Source organism: Pogoniulus pusillus, chromosome 12 (assembly GCF_015220805.1).
Source record: "Pogoniulus pusillus isolate bPogPus1 chromosome 12, bPogPus1.pri, whole genome shotgun sequence".
In the NCBI taxonomy this organism is placed as follows: domain Eukaryota; kingdom Metazoa; phylum Chordata; class Aves; order Piciformes; family Lybiidae; genus Pogoniulus; species Pogoniulus pusillus.
In genome coordinates this window covers 17796212-17814464 of record NC_087275.1, presented here as the reverse complement: position 1 = coordinate 17814464, position 18253 = coordinate 17796212, and the positions used below count along the sequence as shown (strand labels likewise).

The 18253-nt window shown below is 37.9% G+C and overlaps 1 protein-coding gene across 3 annotated transcripts in view; it reads right to left on the bottom strand.

The window, feature by feature from the left end:
* The window catches only part of DOP1B (DOP1 leucine zipper like protein B), a 52866-nt gene that overhangs the window by 32521 nt on the left and 2092 nt on the right, over positions 1–18253 (bottom strand). For 2 of the 3 annotated variants that reach the window (XM_064152495.1, XM_064152498.1), the window contains exons 2-9: positions 16772–16946; positions 8500–8681; positions 8205–8375; positions 5178–5367; positions 4202–4300; positions 3485–3608; positions 2726–2826; positions 2165–2279 (exon numbers count right to left, since the gene is read on the bottom strand). In XM_064152495.1, the coding sequence (XP_064008565.1) occupies positions 2165–2279; positions 2726–2826; positions 3485–3608; positions 4202–4300; positions 5178–5367; positions 8205–8375; positions 8500–8681; positions 16772–16909 (1120 nt within the window). In that variant the 5' untranslated portion in view covers positions 16910–16946. Of the gene's footprint in view, positions 1–2164; positions 2280–2725; positions 2827–3484; positions 3609–4201; positions 4301–5177; positions 5368–8204; positions 8376–8499; positions 8682–16771; positions 16947–17776; positions 17794–18253 lie in introns of those variants that run through there. The other variant, XM_064152497.1, reaches the window with a different exon arrangement.

Below are 18253 nucleotides of genomic sequence, written 5' to 3'. Positions count from 1 at the left end.
CTGTGTCCAGTCCTGGGCCCCTTGATTCAAGAGTTAGGTGTGTGCTGAAAATTGCACCCAACTTTCAAGGGATAGAACTTCTTTGTTTTATCTGAAACTGTCTATAGAAGCTGAACAAACAGGAAGTATTATACCCTAAACATGGAACCATTAAACAACAAGTAGTGCATAAAGCATTCCAATGAGTGCTTTTTTAAAAAGGATAAAGAATCCCAAAGGTTAAAATGATTAAGATAAGCACAAAAGGACAAGGAGCTTTGTTATGTTCAGTTTTCTTCCTTAAAAAAATTCCATTCCTAAATCCATTTCAAAAGGAAGTTAAAGTCATATTGTGTGAAAGCTGAACTTGTTTTGTGTGATGCCTAGAAGAGAAGCATTAAATTGTATAATACCATTCAGCTAAATACCTCTTATTTGTAGCTCAGACTAACACTGACTGTCAGCCAAATAAAACATACAATAAGGCAGTAAATGAGATTACTCAATACATTTATAATGTAACAGCCTTAGTCTCTTCTTTAGCACTTTTGTCAGGAAATAAAACCACTTTATGTAAAGAGGCTTTAACTGTGATAGATTTAAAAAACCTTTACATTTTCCTGAACAGCTAAAAGCAGTGGAAGCAAGCATTGACAGGGCCATTGTATAAACAGACTAAATATTCATTTGTAGTAAGCAACGCCAAATCCTCATTTTTCCTGGCAGCGCTGGATAACTCTTTCATAGGAAACATGCTCAAAAGGACTTTCCTGACCCGGGAAAGAGGATTAGCTTACTAGATACAGGAGCCTGCAAAATGAACTACATGCCAGTCAAGTGTTTAGTCTCAGTACATGAGTTTCATTCTAAGTCTACAGGATTAGTCAATGGTAACACTCTCCTTCTCAGGATAATACTTAGAATAATATTTTGGAATACAGTCTCAGTCATTAAGACTCTATTAGCTTCTAACAAATACCAGTTAAGCAATTCATAGGTTTCTCATACCTATTATTATGTTTTCACAGAATATAGTTTCAAAGGTTTATCTGTACATACAGGATTCCTATTAAATCCTACAAATCTGTCATGTAACTTTAATTCTTTGATGTAGAAAGGAGAACTTGCCCTTTAAAATAAAGGCTGGCAGAGCCACACCCTCCTGGTACTGGTGATTTCATGTACACAGCAGGACAGACATGTGACAGGGAAGAGGAGGAAATTCTTCACAGCTCAGTCATGAATTCTCAAACTATAGCTCCCACAGCAGTTTCAGGCCGACAGATGCCAGTAGTCCCCCTACAGAGGCAATTCTACCTCCTCACACCTGTAACAGGGAGTACCTGCAGGTGAGTGGTACAGCTCACTGACACCAGTCCCACCACTTGCCAGCTGCCTGTAAGACTGCAGCATCTGTAAAAGCAAGACAGTCCTGACAGTCTGATGCAAGTGCATAGAATGGCCTGTAAGCACAGCCAAGCACCAGAGAAAAACCTGGACAAGAGAAGAACTGGTGGTTTTCTGGGTAGAAGCCACTTTATAGGGCAGAAAAAAAGAGATCTGACAGTATTTTAGAGAAGAAGCTTCAAGGAATTAATAGAGCAGTATATTGAGAATCGGGGCAGTGGTTCTTTTTAACTGGTCCCTCAGGTGGCTGTTCTGTGCATGGAAGAACATATTCCTCCCCAGGATAAATCCACGCTACACAGTGGAGTAATTCACAGAAAAGCCAGAGATAACCATGAGGAGCTGCTCACTCCACAGCACTGTTCTGAACCATGTTCGAGGCAAGGAGCAGAGCACCCTGCACACTGATAGACACTCACATTCAGAATTATGAGAACTGTGCAGGGTGTTGTATGGAGTCACAGAATACACCTGTTGGAAGAGCCCTCAAAGTTCACTCAGTCCAACCCTCAATCCAGCTCTGAAGGTCAACACTAAACCATGTCCCTAAATGCCAGGCCCACATGACGTTGCTTAAACACCTCCAGGGATGGTGCCTTCACCACTGCCCTGGGCAGACCACTCCAGTGTCCGATAACCCTTTCTGTGAAGGAACATTTCCTAACATCCGCCTGAACCTCCCCTGGCACAGCCTGAAACCATTTCCTCTAGTCCTGTCCTGCTGTCAGAGGTGATGGACACAGTAACAGCTGTTAGCAGTCAGAACAAGCAATATTACCTATTTCAGGTTTGTCAAGGAGACTGATCAGGATGCGGAAGGGTTTCAAATAAGCTTGATGCTGTTCTTCTGTATCAGACTCTGGAAACTTCTGATGTAAAATTTCAATCAAACTCTGGTAAAAAAGAAGACATCAAAATGTTACATGCAGAAGAAACCCTGTCATTTTATTAAGACAAAGTGTGCTTAAATTTGATTTTGTCTTGTACAATTGGACTTCAGTTTTCCATACAGGGAAAGAAATCAATAGAAATCAATAACATCATCTGCACTCAAGAGATGATCTTATTCAGTGAAGCACTTTTAAATAATACAAGCAGTTCATCAAAAATTCTACCCTTCTGTTTCATTAAAATCCATTTGTAATGTAAGTACATACTATATTGGGATAAATACAGCACAGCAGGCATTCAGACAGGTGAAAATATAACCACCAAAAGGATGTTTTCTTTAGGGACAGAAAGTGAAGGACAAACAAAGTGTTAAGAAAACAATTCTAGATGCAGTTTGCACTTACATTTGAAAGGATCGTAAATATGTCTATATACAATGAACACCAACCTCAACCAAAAGATCTTTAGAGTATTTTCCAAAGAAATAAATAGCATGCTCTTCAGAAGTTGTTGAGTCTGGAGCAAAATTACCACCTTTAATATCAGAGCCTATAAGATAAAGAAAGGTATCAGGAGCAGAGATAAACACTACAGCACAGAGCACTACATACTTCATCTAAACAAATATTGAAATTACAGTGTATTTTAAACCTTTGCCATTTCAACACTTTGCTTGAAACTAGCTCATGTATTGTCCAAGGATGGCCTCAGAGTTTGAGGTATCCAGATGTGCTACACTGAACATAAATCAAAACCAAGTTCGCAGCCAGTCACACAGTTCAAAGGAGGCATATGAAGAGATGTTACACCTCTTGCATAGGCCCTCCTTGACGTTTAAACCCACACGGAAACTAAAAAGCTATACTTCCAGAAGAGCAAGGTTAAAAAAGTGCCTCATGCCTTGCAGCCACTGAACCACTTCAGAAAGAACCATGGACAGGACCACAAAGAGCTCATCAGATACGCTGTGATTCAGGACAGGGAAATTAATTCAACTCTGAAGACACCTGTTTGCCTTTGAAGACACCTGTTTGCCAAATGAATGCTTAGTTTTATTTAATAGGTACTTAATAAATGGTAGCTAAACAACACCTTTTTATCATCACTAATTAACTCCTTAAGTGGACCACATTCTTAAGCACTGAATTTTATTTTTTTTACTCTTAGGTATCTAGAATATCAAATACCACTGTATGTTGTACAGTACCTAGCAACCATGCATATAATCTTCTGTTGAGCGACATATCTCGCCTCAACAAAGTCTGTGTCGCTGATGACAGAATATAGACTAAATCAGTCCTGCGCAATAGAATAGTGCTTTCATTACAGTCCTAGGATGAAAAACAAAGATGTTTTAGCTGTTTATGAACACTGAAACAAGTAAAACTGGTAATGATTTTTTTAAACTGCTAATATTAATGGTTGGGGAAAAAACCAAACCCAAGAGACATTAACAACAGAGTATTTTGTATAGTAAAAATCTCAAGAGAGGGACTCTGACACAGTGGTGAATATTTTCATATTTAAGGTACAGCTAAGCTAAAAATATTAAAGGCTTCCTTATATTACGTATAAGATTTTAAATCTTAGTTTAGTGCAGATAAATCCTGCTTGAAAAAGGAGCTTGGTGTTTTTTCCATATGCAGTTTCTCAGGCCTGAGTACTTTGAGCACATTCCAAGTACCACACAATATTCACTGTGAAAGCACGTCTCCATTTGAAGCTGTAAGGAGTTTAAGAATCACCAGAGTTCCTCTACCATTAAACCTAACAAGGGAACAAAAAAAACGCAGAACTTCTTCACTGATTTTCAAGGTACAAGATCCAGACATATGGCAATCACAGAGGCAGCAACTGAACCGGTTTCATAGAAGACACTTTCCTGCATAATGCACATGTGACAATACCAAAATACTCCTCTTACCAAAGCAGTATAAAATGGGAAAAAGAAGAGAATCACTTCTAGAGTGTTTCTTTGCACAAGGACGTTTGAATCCAATACTGATGCACACAAAGACTTTATCTGTAAAAGCATAAGAAAGCACAAAAGTGTTTTATGTTATAGTAAAATTGGAACTACAATCACTGTTAATATTCACAAGAAGGAAAGAAAACAAACTTGGTTAAATATGAATAATATGTTTTTAAATAAGAGAACAACTACTGATCCAATTAACTCCTGCCCCCAAAATGAGTTAAAAAAAGTTTTGTGGAGTACTGTTAAAAGGATTGTTAACACTTATATAATACTTGGGTTTGTAACAATGCAGAATGCCACAGAGTACATCAGACAGAACGTGAAGCCTCACAAAATGCAGATATTGAAGTACTTTAGCACTACAGTTATTCCATCACTTATGTTCAACATAAATTACCACCTACTAAACTACCACCTGCTACCACTTTGCTAATGGCAAAAAAAAAAAAAAAAAGAGATACTACATTTCACAAGTGTCTTCCAGGACAATTGCCTTCTCCTCTGCAAACACAGGGAAATCCAGGTTAAACACTGGATAGACTGCACTACAGAAAAGCTGATCTTCAACCTTAAATGCAAATTCAGAACAAGTAGAGAAAAGATGTCAGGTTTATCTTCAAAGCATAGTCACTCTCTTAACGCTGTATGCAGCACCAACTACCAAAAACTTGAGAAGCTTCAGAAGACTGGCATTCTGCAGGCTAACCAACATCAGTATGGGACATTATCTGTTGCATTTCAGGGAAGATGTTCTTATGAAGTAATGACTATGCAATTCCATCAGCCTCTCTTTCTCTCTCCTCAAAACATTTTTAAGATTATGTCACTAACTGAATACAGAGAACTCATAATGTGTTAGTATGCTTGCAGTACGTTCCACAAACTCTGTAAGATTGTTCTACAAGAAGTATAATGAACTCACTGTAAGGTTATAATCAGTGCCAAGCATGTACTTTTGCTGTTTTCCAGGTAGCTCTCTGTTGATATGGCTGACAACAAAAAGAGAAGCAGGCAGCCTGATGGATGGGCTGACCAGCACACTGCCCCAGAGTGCTCCATAGAACATTTCCTGCCCCATCAGTAAGGAAAGCTTCACAAGCAGAGCATCTGTTCTGTAGGGAAATATATTTGGCATGAGAGAACATACTTTTATTAGTTCGATTTTATACCATAAAAAGGCAACTGTAAACAGAGTGAGGGTTGTAGCTGACATTATTTCTTTGACTTCCTCATCTTTCTGCTATTTGTATTGATTGCCAGCATCCAATTGTATCAAAGCAACTGAAAAACACTCAATACTTCGTCACTGTGCATATTCACTGAAACAAAGTCTCTTTGCATACTTCTGGAAACTTCTCACCTTAAAAATTAAGATGGAAAAGCTAAGCTTTAACTAAATTGTGGTGGTAGCTCTGACTGCAAAATATTTGCAGTCACAGGTGTGCAATGCTGAATTAGAAATAATTTAAGCTGACCCTAGACTCCAAAAACCCATTTTCAGTCTGGAAACTGGAAGATGATCTACACACCTGCATATACAAATCCAAGAGCTCAAACTGTAAGTCACTGAACCAAAAAAAGACACATGATAAAATTATATGCTGTCTGTTACTGCACACAAGACCACATGCTATCACTGAAACCAGTTTAAAGGCACTGGAGGTCTTGTGAGTGTAGGCACATTTGCAGCTTTGGCAATTCAGTTAGTATTCTGGTATCTTACTATAGTGTAGGAATTAAAATGTCACATGAGAAATGTGGAAATGAGAAAAGAGGAACACATCCAGCATAGAAGAGGGACACTTCACCCCTCAGAATCTGATACTCTTTTCCATTTCTTTATAAAGTAGCCCTCGAGCCATAGTTTCTTTTCCTTTTTCTGTAAGTCATGTGTATATCATATCAGTGTTTAACAAGTAAATAGTTTCCAGGGTGAAGCATGACCTGAAGTAGTACTTTTGCACTGTTAGGAAAAGCAGAGAATGTATTAGTGTTAGTCCTCAATGGTGAAGATTCTGAAAACATTCAGTTAAAATCTCTCAAGAAGTTGAATAAAAAATTAATCTACCACATCTGCCAGTAAGATACTGCACCAGAATCATTACAATGAAAGAGAAAACTGGGCAATTTTTACATGTCACAAAATAACATTAAATCAATTTTATCATAAATCATCCACAGTGAAATATGCAGTCAGTTCCTGCCTGTGATCCTGTTTGTTCAAGGCACAGAGGTGAACAGTGCCATCAAGAAAGAATAGGGAAAAAGGGTATAAAATCAAAAGGCAAGTCTTAGAAGTTGATCTGCAGTTCCCATTAACTCGCTACTTCAAATTTAGTCAGTTTCAAAATCAGTTCAGTGTCACTAAAAAAAGTTTCAAGATAGACAGGAAATTCAGTTCCAAAGGATCCCCTTTCTCCCCCAGAGCCCCACAACTACCTCTGGAGGAAAGAGAAAACTATACCTCATCTGACAGAAAAAAACAACAAACCACTAAAATTCATGTTTCTACAGCATATGTATAAGAGTTGAATACACACATCTGATATTCTAGAATTGGCAACTGAATGCCACTTGCCAAGTTGGGAATACATGCAGGCTACTTTTAATTGTTCCAGCAATTAATATGACCCTTCAATTTTATACCTGCTTTTAAAAGAAGGATAAGACATAGCAGTATTTTGTTTTCCAGCTGTAATCTATGCATCTTAGCATATCTCACTTCAGTATTTTTGTGGTTTTTTGCTTGTTTTTTTAATGACTTGCAGACACAAGGTTAAGTTTCAAAAAAGGCAGAGAGAATAGCTGAAGTATCCAAACTGGTAACACAGAAGGGAATGAGTCACTAATGCAACATTTACTTACTCTTTAAGCAAAGAAACACTTGGATGAAACCTATGGTGGTTGAGTTTATTTAACATCTTAGAAACCAGTTCTGGTAACTCAAGTAAAAACACTACACTGAGGTTCTGAGCTGATGTTCTCATATCATTACCCCAGGAAGATTCGACTTATCTGCAAAACCACAAGTTCTGTGACAATAGCAACTGATAACCAGATGAGGCCACAAGATCCACTTTCAGGAGTGTTACTGTGAGACCAGGACTGGCACACGTAACTAGACGTGTGACTGGTGTTGACACGAGTCAAACGTGCTATAACCATGGCAACTGAATGGGGAACTGTGACTGCATATGGGATTGGAAAGGCTATAAAATCCCAGAGGGAAAGTTTGAAGCTTCCACACTGATCAAGACCTTCACAATGAGCGACATATTACCTAGATCCACGATGGTAACTATCTTTGCTTTTGCTACCCCTTGCTTTTTCTTCCTCCTTTTCTGCATTTCTAACTTTTCCTCCTGCACATGTAAGCAAAATAAAGTTGAAGTGTTTTCCCAAACCAACTACTCTGTTCCTTCTTGGTTTCATTTGAGGGATCCATCAAAGAACCATCCCTTCTGCAAAAATGGATTGAGACAACCTAAGAGTGAGGGAGAAACTTTTTTCCACAGCAGAGTTTACAAGAATTGCCTCTTGCTTATGTTTTCAGAACCTGAGTTACTGGTACAGAAAGATTAAAAAGAATTCAGCTGCTCTCTTGTGCTACAATACTTAAATAGAATTTATTGACAGAGCAGTGGTTTGGAGAGTCAGGTTAATTATTGAGGAGTCCAGTGGAGTTTTAAGGAATAGATTTTATTACTTCTCTCAGCACATCTATTTTTAATCCTCCTTTTCCTCTTCTCTCCAATTCTTCTCCTGAGATGAAAATAGACAGGGAAAGGGTTATTCTACTTCAAACCTATTCATTGCATTTTTTAGGGACTCACCATTCTTTCACTCTCAGCAGCTCTTTATAAAGCCTTCTACAGAAAGCTGAAATTTCTTAAGACTTTCCTAGGAAAGCAAAACACTACATCACTTTTAAATTAGTATTAATTGTCACCTGTCATAAATTTCTGATCCTTCTTCCAATCCAGGCAGCAGTCCAATTACAAAGGCTTGAAGACCAGGCAAGAGGGACTTTTGGAGAGGAAGAAAGTATTTCTCATACAAGCCAAGGAGAACAGGCCTCACTGACATTGCTGCATTTGCCAGCAAAGGAAACAAACCAGAGCTGTATTAAAAAAGAAAGGAAGAAAGAAGAACAATATAAGGAAAAAAACCCTTCATTAAAACAGACTGTGAAATGCATATCCCCACAGACTGTGAAATACTTATGCCTTTAAGGAAAACTTTACCTGTACAAGAATAAATCCTTGGCAAGCCATTTTGTCCCAATGATTTTAAAGATTATTTCATAGGTTTCTAGTGCCTTTAAATGCACTCCACTAGGTAGTGCTGGATGCAAACACTGAGATAATCTTTTGCTGATAATCAGGCGTCTTGGCAATAGAGAATACTTCAGGTTACTCTGAAGAGCCTGTGAAAGAAAGGAGGTAAGAATAAATAGCTGTAATACAAAAGCTGATGTATATGAGGACTGCATGCCAAAGATTTCAGACCATCACACTGAGCAGAACTAAATGTATTCAGGACTTTCTCCTATATTCTCTCACAAATGTGTTTTCTTACACTGAAACAGCAGAATACTATCATTTAATTTTCATATGGCATCAGCCATGAACAATCTAGAAAAGTCTGGTGGTCTTTGTTTAGAGGCTGAAAACAGAAGTCAAAAGACAGCATAGGAACAGCACACCCTTATCCTGTCTCCAGTGGAAGCAGGTAAGTGACAAGAGTATCTCACCTTCTGAGGACAGGGAATTTATACATTATTAAAAAATAAGTAAGAATTAAATTATGCACAGTTGAAATGTAAACAAACAACCTTTCAAGCAAAAAAGTCAAGATAATAATACCTTAGAATTTATCTGTAATACTATGTGGCTGCTTTCAGTAAGCTTTATTAACTGTACTTACTGTATTGACACATCAGTAAAAGACTGCCAAAACAAGAAATAAAATACTTCATATTGCAGACAGGCCAGGTCTTTGGAACAAACGAACTGTAGCACCTTTATTTGGGAAGGTTCCTCTTTCCCCTGAACTATGCATGCACTTTAGCAGGGTAATTATGTACATCTCAATTAAGAGACAATTATAAAAACAAGCTGCAAGTAAATGGCACTTCAGCCTTTAACAGCTGTCTGCTAAGGCGCACAGATGTTTCACCACATAGTGACATTTGGGATGTTTTCAGGATTAGGCAAATTCTTGACTTTCCCAAAGGTTAAGTCATGGTCCTATCCTAAGTAACTGTTTTAAACTTGAGGTTCTTTTATCTTAAGTGAAAAAGGATTTTGAAAAAGCAGCATATGAGTGATCCAACCTTTCCTTGCTCATTTCCAAGAAAACAGCAAAACAGCTCAGCAATGATCACAGCATTCACTTGCATGCAGAATGCCCTCAGCAGCAGCAGAGGGAAAGATAAAACACATACACTTTCAAAGGTGTGCGAAACTTAGCATTTAAGACTGTAGCTGGTGTGAGAAGCTAGCAATCTGAGAAACTTATTGCATTATTTCTTCCATCTGCTGCCATGCCTAGCTGAGACCAGCTGTTAGTAAAACGTTTCTAGTAAATAAAATTTACTCAGGAAGAAAAAGGCCATGAATCTGAAACAACAGTAAATAGAAAGGTCACTCCATTCTTAAACACACAGAGTACAGATGCCGTTTAAAGCCAATTATTTTTGTTCCTTCCGTCCCCAACCACAAGTATGAGATCTGCATTTTACCAGGTACTAAAAGCTAGAATGCAAGAATCCATCAATATTTCACAAATGGAACTAAAGCTGGTTGTATTTGTGGAGTTATCTTTTCTATTTGAAGCATTTATCCACATATTACATAAGTAATATTACAATATTACAAGAGTGAATTCCTTGATACATGTAATAATTTTGAAGATTGCTTGAAAGCTGGACTTTGAAACCTTCTATTTATATTGGCTGATATGTATTTGCCCACACCCTCTGCACATATAAAAGATAGCAATTAGAAAAAAATAGTTTAAAGAAATGGCAGTGGTAAATATTTTTCCCCTCAATCTTAACATTGAACAAACACCATCTTAATATTCTATCAGTTAAAATTAAAATATCAATTGGGTAGAAAATTAGAACATTCACTCTCTCACACAGAGAAATCTCATAAAAGGAAAAAAAAAAAAACAACCAGGAAGCTCTTTGACTTATTTTTGTTTGACTTATTTCATTTCCTAAAGATGTGAAGTAAATCTCTCCCAGCAAATAAGCAAATAACAACTCTCCTTCCCCAAACACTCAGGATAGCTAAGGAAAACATTTAGTCAGAAAAGGAATAAGATTCCAGGCACCTTAGGATTGGAATAGTGGATATTCAGGGATAATTCAGTGTTAAGAATTTCCCCTGGGTAGCTCTGAAACCTTCATAGGTCTACATTCCAGCAGGTGAGACTAACCCAGAACAAAGTTACATTCATATATGTGTGCCAATTATGCTGCTTCACTTTAAGAAGTAGAAGACATCTCTGTAGAGAAAGCTAAATTTGAAGATATTTATTATGTTTAAAACAAAGACCTTAATCAGTAAGTCAGGAAAAAATGAGACATGCAAAGCAGCGTCTTGTATCCACATGCAATGCCCAGTTTTCAACTTTTGGGAAGTTCTTTTTCTTTATGATGACTAGAGACATCATAGACATTAAACATTTTCAAATGCATTAGCATGCTCAGTTTCTTTGAATGTAGGCCATACAGGAAAGACTACCTGTTCTTTGCAGCAGTGCCTTAAACCAAAACGAATATACACAGAAACATGTTCACAGTTCCACAGTTACTGGTTTAAGTCACTCTGCACTGCTTTATAGCACCAGCAGAGATCAGTCAGATCAATTTCCTGGACATAAAAATATTTGCCAGGCAACTTTTTTATTTTCCTAACTAGAATTGGAGAAAAATGCAGCACATCCATGATTTTTTTAAGGTACTGTACTGGGAGATATTGTACTCTTCTTTTAGATCAGAGTGGTTGGAAGTGAGGGGGAGGAGAGCCTGTGATCTCATTTTCCACTGATACAATTTCCAAATACGTTTAAAATGATAAACAGAGCTCCAGCTTCCATTAAAATAGCAGCATGAAGTTCAAAGATTGTTGTGAACAAACTGTAAACAAGGATTTGGAGTTATATTCAAAAAAGGGAAAAAGAAAACATATCAAGTATCCCTAGTCCTGCACATCGCATTTGTGCATGGGGTGTGGTGACGTTCCATAAAGCAATTAAGAGGCAAAGCTTCCCTTCTCAGAGATAAGGCTTGTATTGAACAGAAGGCAACTGGTGCTTGTGTTTGTAATTTGGCCAGCAGTTGTTCTAAACTGCTGTTCTAAACTCCATGGCAGTTGGAGTTCGTATATAAACCAACTGGTGTAATTAATGTCTATGCTCATTAAATCCATGTTTGAGAAGAATCCTTCTCTTCTTTCCCCTCAAGAACATTATTGTAACATTAAGAGTTACTGCTGAAACAAGCAATAGTTGTGCAGCTGCAGAGATTTTTATGCTCCTTCCTCTCTAAAGAGATCAAGTTTTTGGTTAAGATCATATTCACCTTCAAGTTTCTGAAGCAAAAAAAGCCTACAGAAATAAAAAGTAACACACTTGTTTTATATTGAAAGTCAAAATAAACAAAAAAAAAACCAACAAACCAAACCTTTGAAATTCCAGACTAAAAACTAAAAATCATTACTGTAAGAACTTAGTCTGTGTATTTACACACTTGCGTTGTGTCCAAGGATAAAAAACAGCTTAAAAGCACTTTTTGGGGGCAAATATTGCTATCATTATTGAACAAGCCAACCATGATGTAAACATAAAATAAATCCCTCTAGAAAAAAAACATTTTTTTTCAAAAGGTATAATATTTTATTCTTATAGCCAACAATAACTATAAATTCACATCTTGCTCAGAAAAGACAGACTGCTTGCCACCCAGGCCACTATTAAAACATCAGTACAAGTTCCATGCCACTGACATCCAAATACTGCTGAAAAACTGTTGATGGAGATATTTCTGCCAATTATGTATGGCAAAATCCCATCCATTATCTCTGTCAAACAGATGGAAGATGTTTTGGTCTGGGGTTGGTTTTGTTTGAGTTTTTTTGCCTTTTTTTGGGGTGGGTTTTTTTGTAGGTTCATTTGGTTTATTGCTTGGAAATTTTGGTGGTGTTACTTTTTAATATGTAAAGAGGAAATGAAAAAACAGGGAAGTATCACTTGCCAAAACCCCAGTAAGATTGTGTCCTTTTCTGCAAAACAGTACATTTCAGAGGCTTTTTTGTAAAACTTCCTTTCTTAGTTTCCTTACAAAGACAGGCTGTGCAATCCAAGACTTGCTGCTGCTCAGTTGTTTTGCAAGCTGCGTTAATCAACTACTGTTCACCTCAACACAGAGTTAAAATGTCTAGAAAATACGTGTCTATAACATGGATAAAAAAACCCTGTGAACTTGGATTTTCCTAACTTTGTAATATTTACAAGGGGAATATGAGTGAGTTGCCAGGCAAATGTGAAGCTCCTCATTGAAACTTTAACATTCATTTTACTGTCTGTTTAATCTACCTGTTTGCGTTTGTCTATTTATATTCTACAAAGTTTCTCTTGTTATGAGGATGTGTAACACCCACACCACACAATTAAAATCTCAAAAGTCTTTTCCTTACAAACTCAGGGTGCAGCATCTGTTAGCAAATTGTGCCAGCTCTAGCTTTTGTTAGAAGATGCAGTTTCTCTCCACTGTTGCTCATGCTCACACTTGGTACCTGCAGTTCTGTTCGGAACACTGCAAGGGAGATTCATCTTACCTAAGCATAGAAGCCTAGGTCAGCTAAAAACATGGACAACACTGTAGTAACTCACCTTAGGCTCCCCATAAAATCAGTGAGGAACACATGCAATTTTAGGACAACATTCATTTGACCTACTTTAAATAGCAAGAGATGAGTCACAGCAACAATGAAAAACAAAACCTCTTCTTTTTCTCCTTGCCTAAAAGTGATTCAAGGTAAAGTTACCCACACCAAAGTCATATGAAGTTAGATAAGGCTCATCTCTCTTAAGCAACAAAAAAAATCTTTCTAGATCCATAAACTGACCCATTTGGCTGACTGTTCAGACTGAAGTCAAGTGTTTTTCCTGGTGCTTTCCTGGTTCTACAAGTCATTGCAAAATGCCAGCTAGAATCATAGAAACAACAGAGAAACTGTGAAAAAGAACCTTCAATTTACCCTTGCTAGCTAAGTAATAATAGAAGTAGCAGACCTATCTTTTCACCAGAACTAACAGCAGCAAGAACTGCTTGTTTCAGTCAAGGCCCAATGGATCTGGACAGCTCCAGACTTTGAACTGAAAGGATAATGTCACTCAGTTTCTATAGAAATTAGAGTGCGTGTGTGTGTGTTAACTTGTGGGACTCAGTGCAAAGTATTGTTGAAACCTGCCAACAGGATAAAACATCTCAGAACATACTATACCTATAAGCAAGAGGACACACGGTCAAAGTAAACAATACAAAGTCACTTAGGAAACATGAGCTTAAGAGATCTTCCATGCTACTCTTGAAGCATGAAAAACACTTTTCAAATTCCTCACCTTACTCATCCTCATTTGCCTCTCCACTTGTCAGCATTTTCACATTTGCTTAGTAATAGGCATTAGTGTCCACTAGTTACTGACATCCAGGTGCCTGAACATAACCACATGCAGTGTTTAAAAACACTCTTATTGTTGGGGTGCTGTTGATCTCCTCTCTCCTATCTATTCTCTCACTGCTCATTCATTCACTTCAAAACTGACTGTAGAAGAAGCCATGCTTTTATGTGAAGAACACTTTCCCCTAGTGCTAACAGAACTCATCGACAATATTTATGGTTTAGGAATGTAAGGGACCCAAGTAATCACAGGAGTTAAGGGAACAGTTATTGATATCTTATTTCACAATGTGCCTTTTGGTGGCACATTCTTTAACAATCTTTATTTTCAGATAACAGACAGAAGCTGATGAACACTGGAGCTGATTTGCTCTACCAGTTCTTAAGCTCTTAAAATGATTAAGTCCATAAAATACCACAGCAGATGGATCACTGTAATGACTAAAAGCTTTTTTGCATATTTTCTACCATGCCACTATAGAGTAAGAGTTTCAGATAGGTGTTAATCAGTTCAGTGTGCTCATCTAGGTCAAACAAAAAGATAAATGTCTACCTTTAAGAAGTATCTCAGACAAATTATTTCTTCTTTTCCCTTTTGAGAAAAGCATTTGGAAGGCCTCTGGCCCTCCTTATTGATTTGTGAAAGCAAAGCAATATGCATCTTCTCTCCTCTGGAGAGAACGTGGCTGCCTTAAAAAAAAAAATCCATTTGAAAAACATTGTCCAAATTTTCAAGAAAGGTAAGGAGGAGGGCCCTGGTAACTACAGGCCTGTCAGTCACACTTCAGCATCCTGAAAAATTATGGAGAGCTGTGGAGCTATTCTGTGAAGTACTCAAAAATACTTGAGAGATAATGTATAGATTGGTCATGGCCAGCATGAGTTCGTGGGGAGGAAGTCCTGCTTAATCAACCTGATTTCCTTTTATGAAAAGGTCATCCTTCTAGTTAACCAAGGGAAGCCAGCAGATCTGGGACCTCTTTTATTTTAGCAAAATTTCTGATACTGTCTGTTACAGTATCCTTCTGCATAAACTGCCCAGCACACAGACAGACAAGTGTACACTATGCTGTCTGAGCCACTGGCTGATGTGCTAGCCTTGAAGGGCTACAGTAACTGGTGTTTTATCAGGCTGGTGGCCAGTCATCAGTGGAGCTTCTCAGGGCTCAATTTTAGGGCCAGTGCTCTTTAAAGAATATTTTAATAAATAATCTGGACACAGGAATTGAGTGTTTATCATGTCAGGTTACTAAAGATAGCAACACAGGAGGAGCTGTGGACTTCCTCAAAGGTAGAAAGACCTTCCAGAGAGATTTGGATAGATTGCCACACAGGGCAATCACCAATCACATGAAATTCAGCAGGAGTGCTTGCCAGATTCTCCATCTGGGATGGGATGGGATAACCCTGCTTATACAAACTGGGGGATATCAGCTAGAGAGCAGTCTTGCAAAAAGAGATGTAGGGGTTTGGGTCACTGGCAAGTCGAATGAGACAACAGTGTGCCCTGACAGCCAAAAGGGCCAACTGTGTCCTGGGGTGCATCAAGCACAGCATAGTTGGCTGGTTGAGGGAGGCAACTGTTCCACTATACACTACACTACTGTGACCCAGTACTGTGTCCTTGATACAAGAAAGATATTAAATTATTATACTGTGCTCAGTGGAGAGTGACCAAGATGGTGAAACGCCTCAAGGCAAGCCTTGGTAACGTAATTTTGTTGGAGAAGAGAAGGCTGAAGGGTGCCCTCACTGCAGTCTACAACTTATTCACTGGAGGGCAACAGAGGGAGAGATGCTGATCTCTCTCTGGTGACCAGTGACAGGACAAGGAGAAGGAATGAAGCTGCATCAGGGAAAGTTCAGACTGGATATGAGGAAAAGGTTCTTCACCAAGAGACTGGTGGATCACTGCAGCAGTCTCCCCAGAGAAGTGGTCATAGCACCAAGCCTGTCAGACTTCAAGGAACACCTGGATGCCAATTTTAGATATCTGTTCTAGTTTTAGGTAGTCCTGTGAAGAGCACAGAGATGGACTTCATGATTCAGTGGGTCTCTTCCAACTTGAGATATTCTGGAATTCTATGGATTCCCCTCCTCCTTGAAAACTCTGTAGAATTAAGGTTTAGCAACAACAGCAAAGGCTTGTGAGGCATCTATCGGGTAACAACAGATGTTTCCTTTTGAATTCTGTAGGAGCTGCTTCCTCCCATCTCTGTTTCCTTAATGAGTGTAGCTACTTTTGTCCCACCACACTCAGGGACAACTTAAGTTAGAAGAGACTAAATGGAACACAAACAGGGACACATTTTGTTTCTCGGGCAGGAAGACAAGCTCTTTTCCCACAAGTCTTCTTTCTTCCTATATTTGGCCATTACTTTCCATGATCATAAAAAAGATACCATTAGCAGCAAATCAATTACTTCCTCAAACACATGGGAAAGGTATAGTCAAGTAAAAGTGATCTTTAAATATAACCTCTGAGTCAGCATATATGCTAAAACTTCTCATCCCCTGTTCTATGTAAATATTTTATTAGCTGCTCTAGAGCAAGTCACCAGCATCTTGAGGGTTTCTTCAGTGCAAAGATTAAATTAACTATATAAAGCAAACGATTACTATTTGAAGGAAAACTTCTGTTGGTCTTACCAGAATTTTTCACATTTATATAAAAGACACTGATTTTCCTGCATCCACTGTCCTTCCTTTATGAACTAATATTTTTCTCAAGCAAATGTTCATTTTTTTTCTAAGTATTGTGAATTACAATGAAGTTAGTAACAACATGAAAATAACAAAAAAGATTCCTGTGACACTTTACCTTATTGAGCTTGCCAAGAGAAGATATAAGATCCGCCCATTCACTTGATGACTCAAAGTTTCGTAAAGCTTTCTCAATCGCTGAAGAGTAATTTCTGTATCTGTAATCGCCAAGTAACTCCTGCTCTTCTGGATCCATCTTCAGTTCTCATAGCAAGGTGAAATTTCCTGGTAAGCTAAAACATGCACACAGTTACAAAAAGATAACCTGAACTGAAGTTCAGGCACATTAAAGTATTAGAAAATAATAATAAGCATGCAGAAGCAATGACAGATCACAATAAATAGATCATCTGATCGAGTTTCAACACACAAAGTTAAAAATAATTTAACAGGCATGACTCCAAATCCCCACTGTCTCTTTTAAAAGTCTGGCAGTCACATTTCCCTATTTATGAACCAGACCTTTTCCTTCCATGTGCGTAGATCTCTCACACAATAACAAAAGGAAGTAATATAAAGTTTCACTACAAATAGCCAAAGCAATAACAAGGAGTTAGGGTGAAGTAAATAAGTTTTTGGAACTCATCATCTGTGAAGTGTTTTGAAGTGTTACCTGTAGCAGAGGAATGTGAAACATTTCATATCAAAATATAACTTTCCAGAGGAATCCCATTAAAGAGCCTCTTAGCCCTCAGCAGAAGGAGCTCTCAAAACTCTGCATCTGAATTTGCCAGCAGATGCTAAAATACAAGACTAAGGTGTTGTGTCTAACTGTCAATGCATGCATTCTGATAGTCCTTTATTTCATCAAAAAAGTACTCATGTATTTTTATGGGGGAAAAATAATTTATCCAGATCTGATTTTCTCATATTCTGTGATGCATTTAGATTAAAAGCTCAAAAGGCACCTGCTTTTAGAGTAACAGAAAACAAGTGTGGTTGGATTTTGCATACTGACAAGTCACACCTGCACTCCTATGCTAGCTAGGACACTAGTGTTCCTGCCAGTTAATGTTAAAATATTCTTCTAATGTAAAAAATATTCTTCTACAGGGATGCTTACATTTAGGAATGCCAGGCTTAGGTCAATATATGCCACATAACTGATACAGGAAAGAAAGTACAGCCCTGCAACAAAACATTTTATAGTGTTTCTGAAAGACATCTGCATTCAGTTCACCACTGTTAAGACATAAAAATAAATCTGTTTAGCCCTGTACATTCTTTTTAATCTGGTCAGCTCTCACAGTATTAAAAATACCCCAAACAATAACAACCAATTGTGCATTCTGCAATTCTCTCTCTCCTGTTAACTTTATAATCAACAGTAACCACTTCAAATTAAGATTTTTGGTAGCAAACTCCCAGAAGCAGAAAAATGCTGGATGCACCCATAGAAGAGAAAGGATTTTAAGTGCAGGCTTAAGGCACCCTTCCACTCCCCTGACAGGATTCAGCCATTGTCCATGCAGCCATTCTAAGTCATCCAACCCAGATGCACCTCTGCAGAAACAAATACAAAAAAGTATTCTCCGTGTCA